This window comes from Triturus cristatus, chromosome 12 (genome assembly GCF_964204655.1).
Source record: "Triturus cristatus chromosome 12, aTriCri1.1, whole genome shotgun sequence".
Taxonomy (NCBI): Eukaryota; Metazoa; Chordata; class Amphibia; order Caudata; family Salamandridae; genus Triturus; species Triturus cristatus.
In genome coordinates, this window is record NC_140595.1 from 815,726,146 (window position 1) to 815,745,114 (window position 18,969).

General features: G+C 44.6%; 1 protein-coding gene across 2 annotated transcripts in view; it reads right to left on the reverse strand.

Moving 5' to 3' along the window:
* Positions 1-9,993: 9,993 nt before the first annotated feature.
* The window catches only part of LOC146782964 (phospholipid scramblase 1-like), a 125,988-nt gene continuing 117,012 nt past the window's right edge, over positions 9,994-18,969 (reverse strand). The window contains exon 8 of one of the 2 annotated variants that reach the window (XM_085639890.1): positions 9,994-12,885. In XM_085639890.1, the coding sequence (XP_085496016.1) occupies positions 12,826-12,885 (60 nt within the window). In that variant the 3' untranslated portion in view covers positions 9,994-12,825. The remainder of the gene's footprint in view (positions 12,886-18,969) is intronic. The other variant, XM_085639891.1, reaches the window with a different exon arrangement.

Below are 18,969 nucleotides of genomic sequence, written 5' to 3' on the forward strand. Positions count from 1 at the left end.
TGTAAACTCCCAAGGGGTTGGGTAGCTCTCCCCACTTTCAGCTGGGGGGGACGCGTGTTAGACCTGTCAGCCCTTTGGGTGGTCCCTCCTCATCATTATTTATTTTGTCCCACTTTTGCCTCAAACCCTGTTATAATTTTTCCTTTTTGGGAACCACCAGACTTTTTAGTGTTGATGCAGGGTCAGGGAGCCATTTTCCCTACCCCTGGAACTTCTGTCTGAGGGCCTGAGACACAAAATGGTGGCCATCCATTGTCACCTGTGACATCACCAGAACCTCCTGGAACATTCTAGAATCCTGTGACAGTGGGAGGCAGTTTAGAATGTTGGGAGGCCATCTCAGAGTGGCAGTTGGCAACTGACTGGAGAGGAGAGAGGATAGAGATAGAAGGAGGTCGGAGTAAGGCAGCAGAGGTGGAAACCAGTGCTTGGAGTGGGGTCCAGAAACCCACCCTTGATGCTAGTCTCTACTGACCAAGCCCAACCTAAAGCCCTGTGTGGGAACAAGACCAGAAGAACCATCTTAAAGAACTGAATATTTGGAACAGGCCTTAAAGAAGAAGAACAGCAAGTTCCTGACCTGTTCAGCAGTATCCTCCTGGAGTCCTGACGTCGAGAAGCCTGGAGACCTGGGGCCTGAGGTCGAGAAGCGGCGCTGACAGAAAGCAGACGTCGTACCCGGAGCCGCCAGAGGTCGAGTGAGGGCGCCGACGGAGGTCGTGGAGAGACACCAGAGGTCGAGTAAGGAGTCACCCGAGGTCGGGTGAGGGCGCCGACGGAGGTCGTGGAGAGGCGCCGGAGGTCGAGTGGAGAGTCACCCGAGGTCGAGGTGAGGAGTCGACGGGGGAGTAAAGTCCGCCCACCGGAGTCACCGGAAACGAAGGTGAAGCGCGCCGGAGGTCGGGAGTGGAGATCGCACTCCGGAGACACCAGGAAGTGGGGAGTCCGAGTCCCTGTGACGCCGGAAAGCGTCATCGAGTCGAGACCGCCCAGCGACATCGAGTCGAGACCACCCAGCGACATCGAGTCGAGACCGCCCAGCGACATCGAGTCGAGACCGCCCAGCGACATCGAGACGAGACTGCCCGGCGACATCGAGTCGAGACCGCCCAGCGACATCGAGTCAAGACCGCCCAGCGACATCGAGTCGAGACCGCCCAGCGACATAGAGTCGAGGCCGCCCAACGACATCGATCCGGAGCCGCCTCACGGCGTCGACATAGCGCCGAGCGGAGCGATCATCGTGAAAAGGACAGTAAGTGGTAGAGGGGGCATCTGAGGCCCTGTGGAGCCCTAAAAGACCATTCTAGGGGCTAGAGGGGTGTTAGAACCAGCCTGGGAGTGCCAGGGGTGAACTGAGACTGGTACAGTGACCTCCATAAAGGGTTGTGTGGTTTGGAGGGCAGATCTTTAGGTTACTCTTATTCTACCTCAGCTTAGGCCCCAGCCTTGATCAATCTAGGTGGGACACCCCCATGCCATCCAAGTGTCCTTAAGTTGTGTATGGGCAAAGTAAGACCAAGTGGCCTCATGAAAATGATTTGAACTGTAACTGTCATTGATTGTTTTACCTTATTTATTGAAGGTGCTTTATTTATTGTCATCCACTAATTTATTCCTGCACTGTATTTATTGTCTGACTGTATTTATTTGCCATCTGTATTTATTGCACATCTATTTATTCTTTGCGTAATGATGACCTGAACCTATTTATTGAAACTCCAAAGTAGCGTTGTTTATTTGACCTGCTCTTTTAAAGGAAAATCCTATTGTATTGTATTTATGTTATGAAACCTGCAACTAAGAGAAAATAAGATAAAGACATATATATTTTCAACTTGACTTCCATGATTTTTACGGTGTAGTGTCGTTTTTGGAACGGATGAACGCATGGTTATTGTGAGGGTGTGACGTACGCTTAACACGGTGCCTGACCCCCAACCGCTCGAGCCAAGCTACCACTGTGCTGGGTACCTGGTGACTGCTAACCCGGTTGCCCGGTTTCCAACACCTATACATCCTGTTACACAACGCCACTCATCCATAAAGTTACTCACACACATAGTCACTCATGCTAATAAAGAATCAAACATCCGTTTACCTGCATATACAGTTATACACACACCACCACACTTACTTCTACAGAAACTTACACATACTTAGTCTTTTTAACAATCACTTATAGAAACACATACTTATTCATACAGGAACTCATCTCTCACTCTCACATATACTCACTTATATACACCAATAGTCACATATACTAGTTTAAAACATATGTAGTTACTCATAGAGACACTATTGAGACAGTCATTCACTCACTAACACACCCATGCACACACTCATCCACCCATACAGTCCTACACACATGCTGTCTTCAACACATACAAACAGTGAGTCACTCATTCATGCACCTATGCACTACGTAATACCCCCCACCGAACCATACAGACATCAGACACTTATACTGATACTGAAAAAACCAACTAATAACCTATATAGACACTCATGTAGCTACTCACCAACCCATGCAGCCACTTATACACAAAGTGAGAGACTGATACAGATATTTACATATTTAAACATTACTCACTAAGCCATGTATTCACTAAGATACACTTAATCAGTCAGTTATACAATCAATTTTTCAAAAACAAATCATCCATTTAGACACTTATATACCCATTTATTCTTCCATCGACCTTAAGATATACATATATAAAACATATGTAATTTTCAGAAAAACACACATTCACTGGATGATGTCATCAGTGATGTCATCAGTGATGTCATTTGAGATGTCATCAGTGATGTCATGAGTGATGTCACTGACCATGTCATGAGTGATGTAATATGTGACGTCATCAGCAGTGCATTGCGGGCGCACGAGTTATAGTTAGCTGAACTAACTATAACGGGGGAATTTCTATGGTTTTGTACGAGTGAAAAGTCCAGCTAACTATAACGCCCCTGAAACCTATGTTTTTTTCAGTGAATTTCTAAGGTTTTTTAAATGCTAATTCCTAGCTATAACGTGCCTGAAACCTATGTTTTTTTTCAGTGAATATATATATATATATATATATATCTCATTTCCCCTCCTAATGCATCTAGAGTTATTATATTCAGTGGCTGGGTGGTTTATTGGTATTTTCCGGCGCTGGCACAAGTCCTTCTGAAGGCTCACAGGCTCACAGGTTGTGTTCAAGCACCGGCGCTAGAGTGTATGCAAACGTTTGGTATGTAGTTCATGGAGAAGTGTGGCTCAATGGTTAGAGCGGCAGACCCTGATGCAGAGGTCTAGCCCGGGACCAGGGTTCAATTCCCCGCCTCGGCGGGTCTTGGGCTCAAAAATTCCACGGACCTGATAATTCTCGCCTCGGTGCCATTCCAATCATGGAGTCCCACTCTGCAACTCTGGGCAATAGCTTGCTTAATCTCCACAACGGCCCCCACAACGCTAAGGATGCCTGGCCTCCACCTTGGGGGTGCCCAGGAGTGGATGCCTCACAGGGAAAGCCAGGATGGGTTCCACAGCGGTATTCGTACAAGCGCCTTGAGACCCTTGCGGGTGAGTAGTGCGCTATACAAGTATCAATTTACATTTACATTTACATTACATCCTATGTGTGATTTGACATGTGTGGTTCCACGTTATCACATATGTGTTACTGTAAACGTTATTTATTAGGCGATCAGTGGACAGACGCAGACACCTGGACGGACTAACACACAGAAGGGAATATAATGTAAATGAAACGACCCATGGATGGATAAACTGACTGATGGGTGGACGGTCGGTTGGTTAGAAATAGACATATGATTGAGAAAAAAGACGGGCAGGTACGTATCTAGAGAAATCAGACCGGTTTTTAAGGCATAGAGATGACGGGCCGACAGGGGCAGGGCTGCACTGGTAGTGTGCATGTTTGGGCAGTTAGTGCTGTATAAGGTAGCGTTTTTTCTGTACTCGGTAACGTGGTCTGTATACAGTGGATGCTCTTCAGCTGTTTACAATCATGTGGACAATTACTACAGCACCGAAACATTCATATACGAGTAACAATTTTGTTGTACTTCTTTCTATACCCTGTACTGTGCCCCACCCTGCACACACCCAACAGCGGATCCTAATTAAACCCGAGCATCTGCTGGATGTGGCAGCCTTGGGCTGATTGTACTGAGCAGTGGCGTAATATAAAATAATGCCCCCCGCCAAATGTGAAGAGGGGGCCCTTCGCCTAACAAGGGGACGGGAAGACCGCCTTCAGGCGGCCCAGGCAGAGGGATAGTAAGTGTTGTAGACTCTAATGCAGGGATAGAAATATGGTCCCCATATATCTGGTTTGGTATTGAAAAACGGTAATAATTGGGGTGGAGTGAGGCCCATTAATCAATACCTCTGGCCCCGGTGTTCCTGCAGTCACGTCACGTTTGGTAGATACACCCTTGGGCCCAGAGCTATTTTCAAATAAATAGTAACGCTAGAGCTTTACAGGAAGCTTCAATCAAAGTATACATGGCTCGTTGTTAAAAATAAGCGACGTACAATATAACCATCACTTTAAAATGTACTAATATGCCATTACTAATATTGTAGCCAATTACAAATGCACTGATATTATAGAACACAGGTGCGTGTAATGCTGCGAGAAGGACGTAAAATACTTACTTATACCACAGTAAAATACAGCAGCAAATTATAATGGTGCAGCGTCCTTTGAGTGCGCACATACATTCTGCTGCATATACATTACTGCCGCGCACCTCACACCCTAACCCTGTAGAGGGTGCTTCTTTTTCACAATTGATATTTTCACAGAACGTGACACCACTGCCAACATCTACAGGGTCCTTTCATTTCCCTACCGTGCCCGGGCATCGCTCGTAGTCGGTATTTAAAAGCAACCGCTCTCCTCATATCCACTTATACCAGTAATCTAGGGCCATTAAAATACTCACGTTGCAGGCTTGCAGGGCAAGTCTTGTGTGGCTTCAGAAGGATACTGGCTGAGGCAGCTCTGATGCGGAGGCAGGGTCCCGACTGTGCTGGTATGGCTGGGGAGGCGTCACGAAGGTAAGTTTCCTTTTCACTGGATTCTGTTGTAGACCCTCTTCCCTCGCTTGCTTTAAGGCAAAGCAGGGTCACACTGGTTGCTGGAGAAATCATGCTGCAGGCCGTAAAAGCAGGGCTGTGCCGGTTCTAACCATCTGTTGTTGTGCCGATGGCCGGCACGATGACATAGGTGGCGCTGTGTGTTCAAAGAGAAGGAAAATCAAGAGAGAAAGTGTCTCTCTTGAAAGGATTTCCCTTCCTGCTACAATGACGTCACACCTTAAGCAGTGCACGCGCATGCTCACCCGAAACACCAAACAAAAACCGGGTCGTCTGGTCACCCTGTCTTTGACTTTTGAGGCCTGAAAATAGAGCCCCCTAGAGACCCCTTTCGAGGCCCCCCCCCAAAAAAACTGGGGGTGCTCAGACCTCCACAGACCCCCCCACACCACTTAAAGCCCTGATGTTAGGTGACCTTTCTGAAATCAAGTCGAGCGCCTAGAAGCCTGCGCAGACTTTCACCGTGTGAAAAAATAAAACTATAATCTGGACGTCTCAGCCCCTTCCCTACCTGCACCGTGCACATTGCCGTTCATGTAGGAAGGACTGTCGAGATGCTGAAGTCAGTCCCTTCCCACCGTCTCTTATCACTCGTTTAGCGAATGAGGGCTAACCAGCTTGTTTACTTTATCTATGTGCTGCCAGTGACCTGATCCCCCGGGATGAAAGGAAGTCTCGTCAGTCCACACAGCATGTTCTGCCACAGGTGTCACCTAGTGAGGTTACTTACAGTGCAGCCTATACCTCGAGGTTATGTCTTGACATGTACATCACTTAGTAATAGCATTCAGCCAAGTGTGAAATAATGTAACATGGGATTTGTAACTGCAACTTGCCATCTTGATTTCCTCACCATAATAGATGTGCTACAGCCTTTTGATTATATAATGACGTGATTTCTCCCCCCCCCCCTGCATAGGTATGAGCATAATTGTGTTTAATCACCAGCACCGTGGAACCACTGACTAGATGGTGTACGCAGCATTATATAAATGATTAAAAGGAACGGGCAACTGAATCTCGGGTAGTGCAATTGCTGAGTCGGGTTTGTATATGGCTTTAACATCTCATGTGGGGGCCTGAAAGCAACGCTGAGCTATGAAGCCAAGTGCGAGTCAAATATGGTTTGCAGGGCCGGACTGGTAACCACAACCGGCCCTGGCAAAGTGCTCGGCCGCCCCCCCCCCCCCCTCCGCCCCTGCCCCCTTCCCGGGTGGGGCGGTGCCGCCGAGCTCTGACAGGGCCGGTCCTGTAACAAAAACGGCCCCCAGCTAGGGGCCCAAAAGCGGCCTCCACCCGTGCGGCGCACCGGGGGATTGCCCGGTGCCCGCTGCGGCCAGTCCGGCCCTGGTGGTTTGGCTACAAAGCATCCTCCTTGTCCCTGTTTTCTAACTATGGATGTTGGTGGTTTGAAATGGATCAGTCGGAGCGTCACAGGCACAGATCACACACACTAAAGTAACTTGAGGGCCGGCTCCTCAACAAAAGCCCGTCTGTTGGCGCTGACGGGCTGTTTTTGACTGAAAACCACTCCTTCAGGAAAAGGCGGTTATTTTTTTAGGTCTCGCCTGACCCAGCGCATGCACTGGTCTGGCGAGACTTATTGAGAGGGCTCCAAAAAGTGCTACCAGCCTAGAGGTACAGTGCAAGTGCGCGGGAGCGCGCCGCCGCGCTTTACCGCTATTACTTTCACTTTCGCGGCCGTACGGCCGCTTTGATGTTTGATCGTGATCGCGATTGCGATCACTTTCGCGGCCGCATTGCATAGCCAATAGGTCTCGCTTTTGGGACCTTAAACTGTTGCATAGCTAAACACTTATAAGGTCACAAAGGCGAGACCTATTGGCTATGCCAATGCTTGTTTTAACTTACAGCTATGTTGAATGTATGGGTTTTGGGAAAATGGCACCACTTCAGATTAATTTGATTCGGGTGTTCTCATTCCCTTTTTAATTGGCACAGGATTTTATGAAAACTTAACCATGACGTGGCTAACATTTAAAGCAGCAACTGCTTTATCTAGAGTATGTAGACATTTGTGGATAATTTTGACACATTGGGAAAAAACTGTCAACTTGTATGATCGTCTGTTTTCCCAAATAAATGAATTAAAATATATTGATGTATTCTAGAGTTATGCAGCACACACCTGTATCTGTACTCATGTTAAAAGTTCAGGGTATCCCTAACTGCAACTATGTCACACATCTGATTTTCAGATGACTCTCAATATTGGTTTAGCGTTGGGCAGCATTTCGTTGAACTTATCCACGACTTATACAAGGTTTAGAGTTTAAGTTTGTTTTATTTGATATAGACCTCGACTGAGGTCAACAAATATACAAACGTGATTTTAAAACATTTAGCAGAAAACTCATATCATCAACTTTAAACATTTATGATGCCGAATCCATTCATCATAGCTTTTTTTTTTTTTTTTTTTTTTTGAGTTTTTGAAAACCTTTATTTAAACATTGCGGTACACAGCAAAGAGCCTACAACCCAGCGGGCCGGCCGCGAAAAGCACATTTGGATGTATATCTGATCACACAGCCCTATGCCGTCAACCCGGAGGTACGGCGGCGTTGAGGAGTGCACACGTACCGTGAGGTAGAGAAGAATATTACTTGTCCCAGATTTTAGCAAACAATCACAAATTAGGTCAGACTGCCCAGGAGGCATAAAGTGCCGAAACTTCCAACTCCCCCCCCCCCCCCTCCCTCCCGAAACATCGGTCAACACTGCGCTGTCATGTGTGCCCTTGGCTAGCCAGCACCCTCCCCCCCCTCTCCCAGCTCCCCGAGCCGCGATAGCAAGTGTCTAATCATCTCCGCATCATAGCTTTTTAAAATGATTTTAACTCAAATCTGTTTAAGAGTTTATACCACTTTGAAACATGTAACCTATTTGTGTTCATCTGGTGGCTATTTTTCAAGATTTACATAGACCTTGTGAAAAATAAAATTGGATCTGTAAGATTGGTCATAAAATCGACTTTTGATATTTAGAAGTTTAAAATCGTTACCATCATCAACTTTAAAACAGCTTTAAAAAAATCTTTAAAAAGTTATACAGTTGGCAACAAACAAATTCATCCGGTGGTAATTTACAGAGAGTGATTAAGCTTTGTACAGAAGGAACGTTGCATCGGATTCTAATAGGCCTTATAAACCTCCACCTAGCTTCTACTAGAGTAGGATTTGGGCATAGTGCTAAAACATGAGTTAGGTCTTGCAATCCTCCCTTACATAAATCGCAGAGCCCTGTTGTGTTTTCAGAATTATTCCACTTTGCTGTATATGTATTCAGGGGGTGGATTTCCAACCTCAGTAAGAGAATACAGCTGTGGATCCAATGATCTAATACAAAGTATGTATATTTCTCGGGGGATTTATATACTATAGTTTTTGTATATTCTATATAATGTTTTAATTGAAGACAGTGCTCTACGTCCAGGTCGAAACTTAATTTAGAAGTTATATTCTTTAAGAAGAGTTTCAGAAGTGCCGGAGTCCAAGTTTCTAAAAGTGCTACTGTGCAATGGGATAGGTTAAAAGCTGTATTAAGGTTCTTATTAAAAGTGTAATGCGGCGGCTCTTCACTAAAGGTTTCCAATTTTAAAATGTACCTTAAATTAGCAGAGTCGGCTTATACAAGATACTTTGTGAAGTTCAGCTCGCCTGTTCTACATGGGATCAATTCTAGTGCCACAGCGATTTACCTGATGCGTAAGTAAACAAGAGCCATGTTTGCTAAAATGGTAATCATATCTCTGTATAAACACAGAGCAGGTAGAAAGGGGCTTTACCAACTCACGTGTCCTCATTTGCCACGAATCACAGATAGTTGGCTGCTTTTTTTCAGCAAATGTAATTCACAAGTGGGCTGTAACCTACTTTTAACTGCTCGCAGGACACTTTTCCCTCACCTTTCTAGAGTGTCCCACCATCTTTGAACCCCCAATTCACCAACTTGCTCCGTTTCTCCTCACATTTAAAAAGTAATTAATTCAAATGCCCGCCCTCCTAAAAAGCGAAGGGCACTGAACTGAAGAAGTCCGTAAATTTTAGGCTTTGCTGCGATTTAAAAGCAGGTTTTCGGCCTCAGGGGTTAAAACTGTGGATTTTGCTTCACTAACAATCCGCCTGTCTGTTGATAAATGAGTACTCTCTCCATGTGAATAATTATTTTCCTTCGTTGTCACGTCCATAAAGGTTGTTAGCTGTTTGTCCCAATGTCCAGCCGATCAGATCTACTTCAGCTGTGATGAAATTGTATGTGAAGGACCACTGTCCTTTCTTTGAGGGGGAGGAGGGTAGTTCCAATACCTTAGATGACTTGGAAAGGCTCCTATGAAGAGTCTACATTCAATTCATCTGGCCATTCGAGAGGATTTTCTACTATCAGAAAGGTCTCTCACTTTTAGCAATTCTGGTTTGCCTTTTCTGTCCGTCGAGGCATAGGTAGTCATCTGTCTTTCAGGCCACTTGAAATGCTCTTGCAGCGTTCCCTTCCTTTTCATTGGTGCACTTTTGTAGACACTGTCCGTTACAAATGCTGTATTCAGTCTATGGCTGCATGGATAAATACTTATAAGGTCCCAAAGGCGAGACCGGTTGCATTGAAAATGCTTGTTTAGGGTGGCAGCACAACCGCATGTGGGTGACTGAGTCAGTTCCACACCGTCTGGAAACTGTCGACTTAACTCAAGACTAGCTCGAAGTGCCTCACCCAACCTTAGAAAACAGAAGGAGATTTGTGGCAACCTAGAGCCTGCCACTCTGACTCCTCAGGGAAGTCTTGATGAACAGATCATACCCCTTGCGCTCAGTTACTCAAAAGACTCACACATGCCAACACAGAATAAAGATGCAAAATGGATTTCAATGCATTTATTGAAGCAATTCCATCCTATGGTAAAAAAGCATGAGCTGCGACAATTAGGCAGATGAAATATAATGCAGTGATCATAGTTTCTATCAGTGGTATGTGAAAAAGATAAACAATCCCAACATTTTATATGATCTTGAAAACCTAGAGAGTCCTACCTACACTCTGTGTCTAAAAACCTGAGAGCATAGCGGCGGGAACCCTTCTGCCTATCCCGGTCTACGAGGAAGACCCCAACCCCATACAAGGCTAGCAAGGGTCTGCCTGTCGTCTGAATGGCAATCTTCTCAGCTGGCTGAAAAGTCAGCACCGGGATCAGCGAAGCTGTCATTAGAATGGTGTAGGTCGCAGGAGGGCGTAACTGGAATGCCATCCACCACCCCCCCTTAGGCCTATGTGGTGTTTAACAAATCTGGCACTGAACAAGACAGCATTGAACATGGCACAGAGTGAAATGTATACGAAGGGCTGATATAATGTGCAGCGCGAACAACTATGTCTTCTCACAAAGAAACAACAAGCTAAAAGATGGCTATGCTAAAAAAATATGAAAATGTATAAAGCCATGTCTACATGTACAGGGTACCAGCAATGGGCCTAATGCGAAAATGAGGGCGTCCAACCCAGGCACTACGGAGAACCCACAATACCTTCCCCTTCTTGGTACAGGAGCGTAGAGTCCAGGACCTAAAATGTTAAGAATATACTACTTAAAAGCACATGTAATATAAAATACATACATTTAAGAGATAAAATGCCCAAGTTGGCAAGCAGACCACGTCAAAAGTTTAAGGCCGAATTAAAAAAGGTCAATTTGTAAAAGATGCCAATTAAAAAACATCAGAATCTTTCATGAGGTCATCAAGCCTAGAGGGAGAGATGGAATCCAGGATATACCTCACTTCAGCAGACGATAAAACCACCATGTCCGTATTGGAAGATGAGAAGGAGCATACATGATCAGCCATGGCTGAGGGGGCAGCATTCTGTGCCGGGCCAGATGTTGTTGAGGCACCAGGAGCGAAGGAGTCTCGATCCCTGGAGTCAGGCTCATAGGAGGTGTCACATAGCAACCACAATCTCATTGGACAACTCTGGCAGTGAACTCTCATTGAGAACACCATTAGGTTTATGTCCACAGAAAGGACATTCGTTGCAGACCAAGACGCACATCCAGTGCATGTTCGAAAGAGCTCCATAGGAAACGGAAGACGGGTTGCAGACAGCAAAGTACTGGTCGAAATGACAATGACCAGTCCTAGTCTGGTTCTTCCAACGATGCAATTCCGAAATAAAATACCATGCATTCACGACACAGGTGGACGGATGGGACCTCCATCACTCCTCGTTGTTGAGATGGGGCCGCCATTGCATATTAAATATAGTATGCACATGTAAATGCATGAGACAAGGAAGGCTACCTGCCTGTCCGGGGACTGGTACAAAAGTACCAGAAACTCAGAACCTGTGAACAAAAACAAACACTTTAGTATGCAGTCGCAACACGAAAGACCTATATGAAGCCTGCTATCACTTTGATCTTTCATTGGTCTCAGAGCATGTAAGACCAGACATTTGCCAGTTTATTATAAGCAGACCAGATGTAAACAGTATGTTGGCAATCCTGCATATTGCATGCTTCATATATATCTATCATGTTGTGTTTACATGCTAAAGGGTTAATTTTTGTTCACAGGTTCGGTGTGTCTTGTACTTTTGTACCAGTCCCTGGACAGGCAAGTAGCCTTCCATGTCGCATGAATTTATATGTGCATGCCATTCTTGTGTTTAATGAACCTTAGAATCGCACTGGGGCTCTGACATTCCTTTTGTCCTGATGAATGCCTGGGATCAATCTTGGCCTTTAGAATAGGGAAGAAACATGTTGGTAAGCTGAAGGTATTAGGACCATTGTACTACTTTTTTTATAGTGCCTATCCACCTCATGAATAAAGGGATACCTGAGTGTGGAGGAGTCATTTTTAATAATAATATTAATCCTGGTCACAAGAAAAGGATATATATATATATATATATATATATACAAAGAGCTCCCTGGAATACGGTCAAGCTCATCCCGGCATTTAGCAGCCAGTATGAGCCCGATGGTGAAGCATCTCCTACAGGAGTGAGTGACGGTTGTATGTAAAAAGGAAAGCCTTTTTCTCCTCTGTATTTCAAGACTACGTTACTTCAGCTCTGTGGTTTCACATGTGCATGGGCAGACGGGTACTTTGTGGTTCTGAAGACTATATGTATAGAGCAGTTTTTAAGTCACATCCCTTACATGACGCTCAGACACCAAGAAAAGGCATCCAATGGCAGTCGGAGGACTCTACCTCTGTCCTATTAGATCACACAGGGAATGAGATCTCTTCTCCATAAACACTTGGGGATGGAAGTATCTCACAGGAAATGACATCTTTTCTCCATAAATATTTTTAGGTTGGAAGTATTTCACAGGGAATGAGTTATTTTCTCTATAAACAATTGGGGATGGAAGTATGTGACAGTGGTATGGCCAGACGGTGCCAGTGCATCACCCCCAGAAGGTGAAGACAAGGTGAGCCCACCCGTCCATGTTCAGAGTGGATATCTCTTACTCCCGCCTCCTTACTGCTTATGTCCTTCATGCCCCACACTCATGAGACAGGCTCCATTCATCTACACGCGTGCCCGAGTGCCAGCAATGGCTGGGAGTCAGAAGGTTGGGGTCAGATGGGTGAAATGTTGGAAGAAGTTGGCCATGGTGGGTAGAAGCCACCAGGCCCAGTGTCCTCTGTCCTTTCTCCTTTCCTCTGGGCCTGAGGGAGAGTTTACTAATCGCTGCTGCTTCGGGCTTGCAGAACCTGTTTTCTTCGTGAATAAATCATATGATCCTGTAAGAGAGAAAGAAAACAGTGAAATGTGACTTTTTATTGTCGACTTTCATTTAAGCAATTTAAATAGGAACATTTTCTTGCAAACTACAAGAGGTTGAGGGCTGTAATTTAGGGTTCGGTGGACCGGGAGAAACACTGTAAACCAGTGGTCCTCCTGCCTCACCAAAAATGTGGTGTCCTCACTCTATTGAGGGCACGTTGACAGTCACTCCTATTCCCTGCTCAAGTCCACCACAGACAGAGGAAACATTAAATGGCCCTGACATGCAGGGAAAAACTCGCAGCGTCTCGTCTCGGGATATTTACCTTTTGTTAAGAGAAAACAAAATCCCACCTTGTTTGTTCTGAACAAAAAAGTTTGCAGAGAGAGCCCCTTAAACATGGCACCCCCTCAACAAACATTACTGTGAAGGCAGCCGCCACCACTACAGAGAGGTTCCCACCAGGCAGCTGGTGATCTCTAAATATGGCGGGTGACCTTCAGCTGGGGGATGGAGGTCCTGACATCCATCTCCCTGACTGGGCAGCAGCCTCATGCTAAGTCCTAAATATAACCATTAACATTTTATTTTTGTACTCCAAGAAAAAATAGTTCACAACGACAAACTATCCTAGCGCATGTAGAGCTGCATTCGCCCCCCTCTTCTGGCTCTATAAATTTCATTGATAGTGGTGTCTTGATTAGTTGAACCGTCTAAGGACAGACCTATACCCAAAAACATACCTTGGTACTTGCTTAAATGGACAACTTTGGAGACATTGATAGTCTCAAATAAGCTTCAATAGGAAACTTAATTGAGGTCCAATTAAAGTCTTTTTTTTTTATCAGAATTGAATTCTGCTGTCACATAATTTGTTTGAAGAGCATAGAATACACTGCTGGGTCAGAAGGTCTGCCCGGTCCTAACTGATGAGGTGTGAGCCTTGCATGGTTTGTAAAACTCTCACTTGACCGTGGTTAGCCGCCCAACAAACTGGTGAATTAACCCAATTCTGCACCCAGTAATCAATTAATAAAGTTGACTACTGTCCCCAATTTGCTGAAAGAATATTTGCTAAAGTTTCAGATACTGAAGATGTCAAACAAAAAATCTTTTAAGTCCTGCAAAAGTAATATACACAAGTGTATCGCTTGAGGAGGAGACTAAAGGTCCTGCTAGCCTCTGAGTGAACTCCAATCCAGCAGAATATATAATAGAGGAAGGGAAAGGCAAATCAATTTGAGAAAAAGCCAGCATTGCAAGATCCATTCAACGGTGGGATCTGAAGCAATTTCAATAATGTACTGATATTCTAAACAGATCTGATGGGCTGGTGCATTCTGGAAGGACTGCAGTTGACAAACTATAGGAACAAACTGGGTCGGGTGAGCTTGACTGAAATTGAGATCTGCCATTTGCTGCTTTTTGTTTGCTGCTTTTCTGAAATCTGAATAATGATCATACGGGCAGATCAGGGAGCCTCGGGATAAAGTTAATTTCTGTTTAATTGATTGGTATAAAGTAACCATAATATTTTAATAACTTATTCTCACAGTCAACCTCATAAAATCTCATTTTATGTTAATATCAAATGCATAATATTCCCCAAAATTCAATAACGCGAGCATAGCTTGTATGATGAGGATGCTTTTTTGTTTGTAGAAGTTTAAATAAGTTTTGAGAAAGGGGATTTAAAGTCTTAATTTTTTAATAGGATGTACCGTTTCAAGCATATGGTTGGACTGGTGTGCTGGTCATTTGAATCATTTGTAAGCGCTGGAGGAAAAGCCTGGCAGCCGTCTTCTCTCTTCGCTCCTTAATTTTGAGATATAGGTTGAACAGGATGGTGCCAAGTCTCAAAGAACAGAAGCGGCTGCTGTTTTGGATACGGCGGATGGAAAAAGCCTTTTGTACCGGATCGGTCAAGGAGGGGGCAAAGTTCTAGGAGTTTCTGGACGGAGAAGATGGACTTCTAAATCTGTTCCCTCCTCAGGGATTCTGGGTTGTAGTTTTCAGATTTTAATTAAAGGGGCTTGACAGATGTTTTAGGAGGTCAAAATGGTCCAACATTGAAACCAACATATTTGCTGAAGAAGACTTGCGGATTTGCACATTGGATCAGACAGATAAATGTTTTGATTTTTTTTGCAGTTTAGGAAGGTATCACATTTAGTGAAATGGATTAATACATACTTCTGCTATACAGTAACAAGAAAAATGTTTGAACAGATCCAAAATTATAGATTCTGGTTGACACTCAAGACACAGCACTCCTACTACATGTGATCAGATGTAGGGTGGAGAAGAAAAAATATAGATGGTTTTTTTTTCACAATACTGAATGACATTTGGCAAATTAATCGTTTTCGGAAATGTAATGTTAAATAATTAGTAATCACACAATTGTAAACAATGAAGCAATTTAAAAATAGATAGATGTAAATTGCTTGCACTGTCAGAAAAGTTTATTATGTGTAAGGTTTTTAAGGAAGTGATAATAAAAAGCTATGATTAGTCTCACTGGTTGAATTATTCATGTTTGATTTTAAATATTTGTTTCGCTGACAATAGTGCCTTGAAAAAGCTTTTTTGCAGTACACCCCAAGGGATCAATGTGAGTTTTATAAAACAGTGGATAGGAAACTGAATTTGTATATGCTTTTTAGTAATATTAAGCATCACTGATGTATTTAGAGTGACTTTAACTCTGGAAAATCACGGATTCCCATTTGCGTCTAGTAGGGATGAAGTGAGACTTTAGGTTCTGTCTGCATCACCGGGTGTAGTCGCGATAAAGGTAAAGTGGCCCTATCTTTACCTGCATCCTCAGTTTTCTCGACCTGCTTTGACAAGCAAACGGAGATGAGACATTGGGCACTGTAGCCTAAAATAATCCTCTTAGCCAACACCTTAGCAAGCATATGAACAAGTTGCAAAATTAGAAATCTTATATTGTGGAGGAAATCCAAAAGTCATCCAAAATGTCACATCATACCCCCCCCCCCCCCCCCCCCCCCCTGAAAGACATGTGTGTCTAACATGGGCTCTACAAAAGTGAAACCTTTGGCCGAGTCCATCATTGCGTCAGCAGGAATTTTGGGCTTTAGGTAACATCTCGATACCGGATGGTTCTAAGATGCTCGTAGTCCCTAGATTTTCTCAGCTTCAGGATTTTACTGCCCCCCCTTATGAGTGGAGAGACAGAGTCCAAAGGTCCAAAGAATGAGCAGAATTGAGCAAGATGATTCTAATCCTATCATAGCGTATTTTAGAAAGGAGAGCTTTGTAGCCATTGGTTCAGGTGTTTTGTTGCGTTCAAGTGTGGTGATCCTCTTACGGATCTCTTACATATGAATGGACCCCTTGAGCTTCTTTTGAGATTTAGGATCGTGGAGAGAGTGGATCCTCCGAGATCCACCTTACTTACATTTCTGCTTGGTGGGGATCCACTAAACACCGTATTTGATAGTTCACATGGGTCCCGGGGAGCGTCTGTGTTTACCTTGGAAACCAGGTCTTCACTCTTGCTTTAATATTGTGAATGCCACTCTGCGTTGCCTTTTCAGCTCCCCCATTTGCTTTTGCGTGCGTCTTATTCTAAAAGACTGCACGCAATTGGCCCGAGGCTCGGGCATAGCTCCTCCCATGGCCTTTTGGTGTCTATTACGCGTACCAAGAGCGTAATAGACACAAATAGGCCATGGGAGGAGATATGATCGTGCCCAGACACAGGCGTGACGCGCACGCCACTTGTTTTTCTTTACTTTTGGTATACTTGCGGCACCCGCGCTTTACTTTTAATGTTATAAGTAAAGCGCGGGCGCCGCGATTATACCAAAAGTAAAGGAATAGAAAAAACCATCTATTTCTTTACTTTTGGTGTAATCGCGGCACCCGCGCTTTACTTAGAACATTAAAAGCAAAGCGCGGGTGCCGCGATTATACCAAAGGTAAAGCATTTGCAATGCAATAAGTCTCGCATTACTGAAAGTTTGAGCTATTGGCTTTGCAAATAATTATGCAACACCAATAACTCAAACTTTTAGTAATGCGAGACCTATTGCATTGCAAATGCTTGTTTAGTATACTAATAGTGAATAACAGAATGTTATTCACCATTAGTATAGTGAAAAATAGGCAGACAGTAAGGAATGTGAAGTCCCCATGTGTCCTTGGAACTGCTTTTTTCACTTCTGAAAATAGGGGTCGCAAGGGGCAAGCAAGGGGTCACAGCTGCAACCATGTTTAGAAGGTGTCTGTGTGTTGGGGGTGTGGGGGTGTGTTTGTGTCTGTGGGTTTGTGGGGGAGTGTTTGGGAGGGGTGTGGGGAGTTAGGTGTAGGGGTGTTTGTGTAGAGGTGTTTGTGAGGGATTTGTGTATGTGTGTGACCAGTAGAAGCTCCACCCCTTTTGCTCCATAATAATCAGCCCACTAAAAGAGAGAAGTGGAGCTCCCAGCCCCACATGTGGGCTCACAGATTCCTTTCCGAAGGGGTAGAGCCAGCCCCTGGGTCAAGAGAAGACAGATCTGTGGAGCCTCAGGATTGCACTGCACCTCATGACCCTCTAACTTCCATCTATAGGCGGTCATTTTCTGATACCCAAGGAAGCTCTTCGTTGGACAGGTTAACTCAGCATCTGCAACCTCAATGATTTATAACAGCTCTTTTAAGGCGTTCTCGATGCTGCCCAGAAGAAGCCAAAAGTCTTCTCAAAGGCAGCAGACGATGGAACCCTGACAAATGTGCTCCTTCTACCAGGATGTTCCTATCATTGAAGGTGAGCACCAGAATGGGCTTCTTGGTCACGACACAACGACAGTGGGCGCTGTACAACCAAAGGAATTATTGTACAAAACACTACACACGATGGGACGCTATGCTATCATATTCCGATTTGCCACCTTCGGGTTGTGAAAGCTGGTATTGTCAAACTGCAAGGGGGATTAGAAGAGTGAGTATTGAGGACATAGATCCTAATGGTGAAAGGCAAGTGTGCGGATCTCTTCCCATGGGCTAGAAACTGATGGCTGTGAGGGAACTGCTCCTTTACCTTTATACTTGGGGCATCTTTATCGCTGCCAGAGGTACTTCCTAGAGGCAGTCGCTCTCTATGGTGACCTGGGTCTAGGAAAGATTCACAAAGATAGTCTTGACATCTGCAAAGTCAACTGGCATCAACGGTGTCACCTCGCCTCCTAGAGCCAATGTAATCCGATGACCAGGTCTCCCTACATTTAGGACTCTTGAGGAAGGAGTTCAGAGCTCAACTTGTTATTTTGAGGGCATCTCCAACACAATAGAAGGCTTCTGCAACCAAACTAGAGTTGGGGGTTGGTGGCGGCAGTTGTAATACTCAATGATTTTAACTACAGACTCATCAATACACGGATGGGTATTTACTTTGGGGCCTCTAGAAATCTATGGTCCATGACAGACTCCACAAAATAAGGTAATCCTTGAGCTAAAGACCATCCTTCTGCCATGAATGGCTTTCTGGCTCTTCGTGAACAATGAAAGTATACGATAAACAACAAAACTGTAATACTGTTCGACAACAAGCATGGCGGCGCACACTTCGAAAACCTCGTGCTGAATGGCAGAAAAATTGAGAACATCTGTCTACATGCTCGCCAAACTCAACTGAGATGCAAAAGCTGGGTACATTTGCAACATGGGGGCAGACCCATGACACAAAGATTGGGACCCCAAGACTGAGCATGTGGTGTTCCAGTTATGTGCTGACGATGTAGGAGGGTAGTGGAAGAGGAGAACCCTGTATTCTTTAGGGGTGGATTACTCATTCGATGGAGGGATACGTTTTTAGTGAAAGATAATTGATAGATTTTTACTGGCAAAACCCGCAAAAGGTAATGAGGGATGCTTACAATTTCTCCCACATTGGTAATTTCTCGAGGTAGCATCCCAACCCATCATTTTTTTTAACACCATTCCACCTCAGTTTGGACCCAGCCAAATTGCAAATCAGCCTTGATCCTGTTCCTAATGGGAACAGTCCAGCCAGAACTGCCAGATCAGGTCCTCACTGAACTGGAACCCAAGCATCCTGGGACCGGTTTCACCCTCATAAATGCCACTGGAA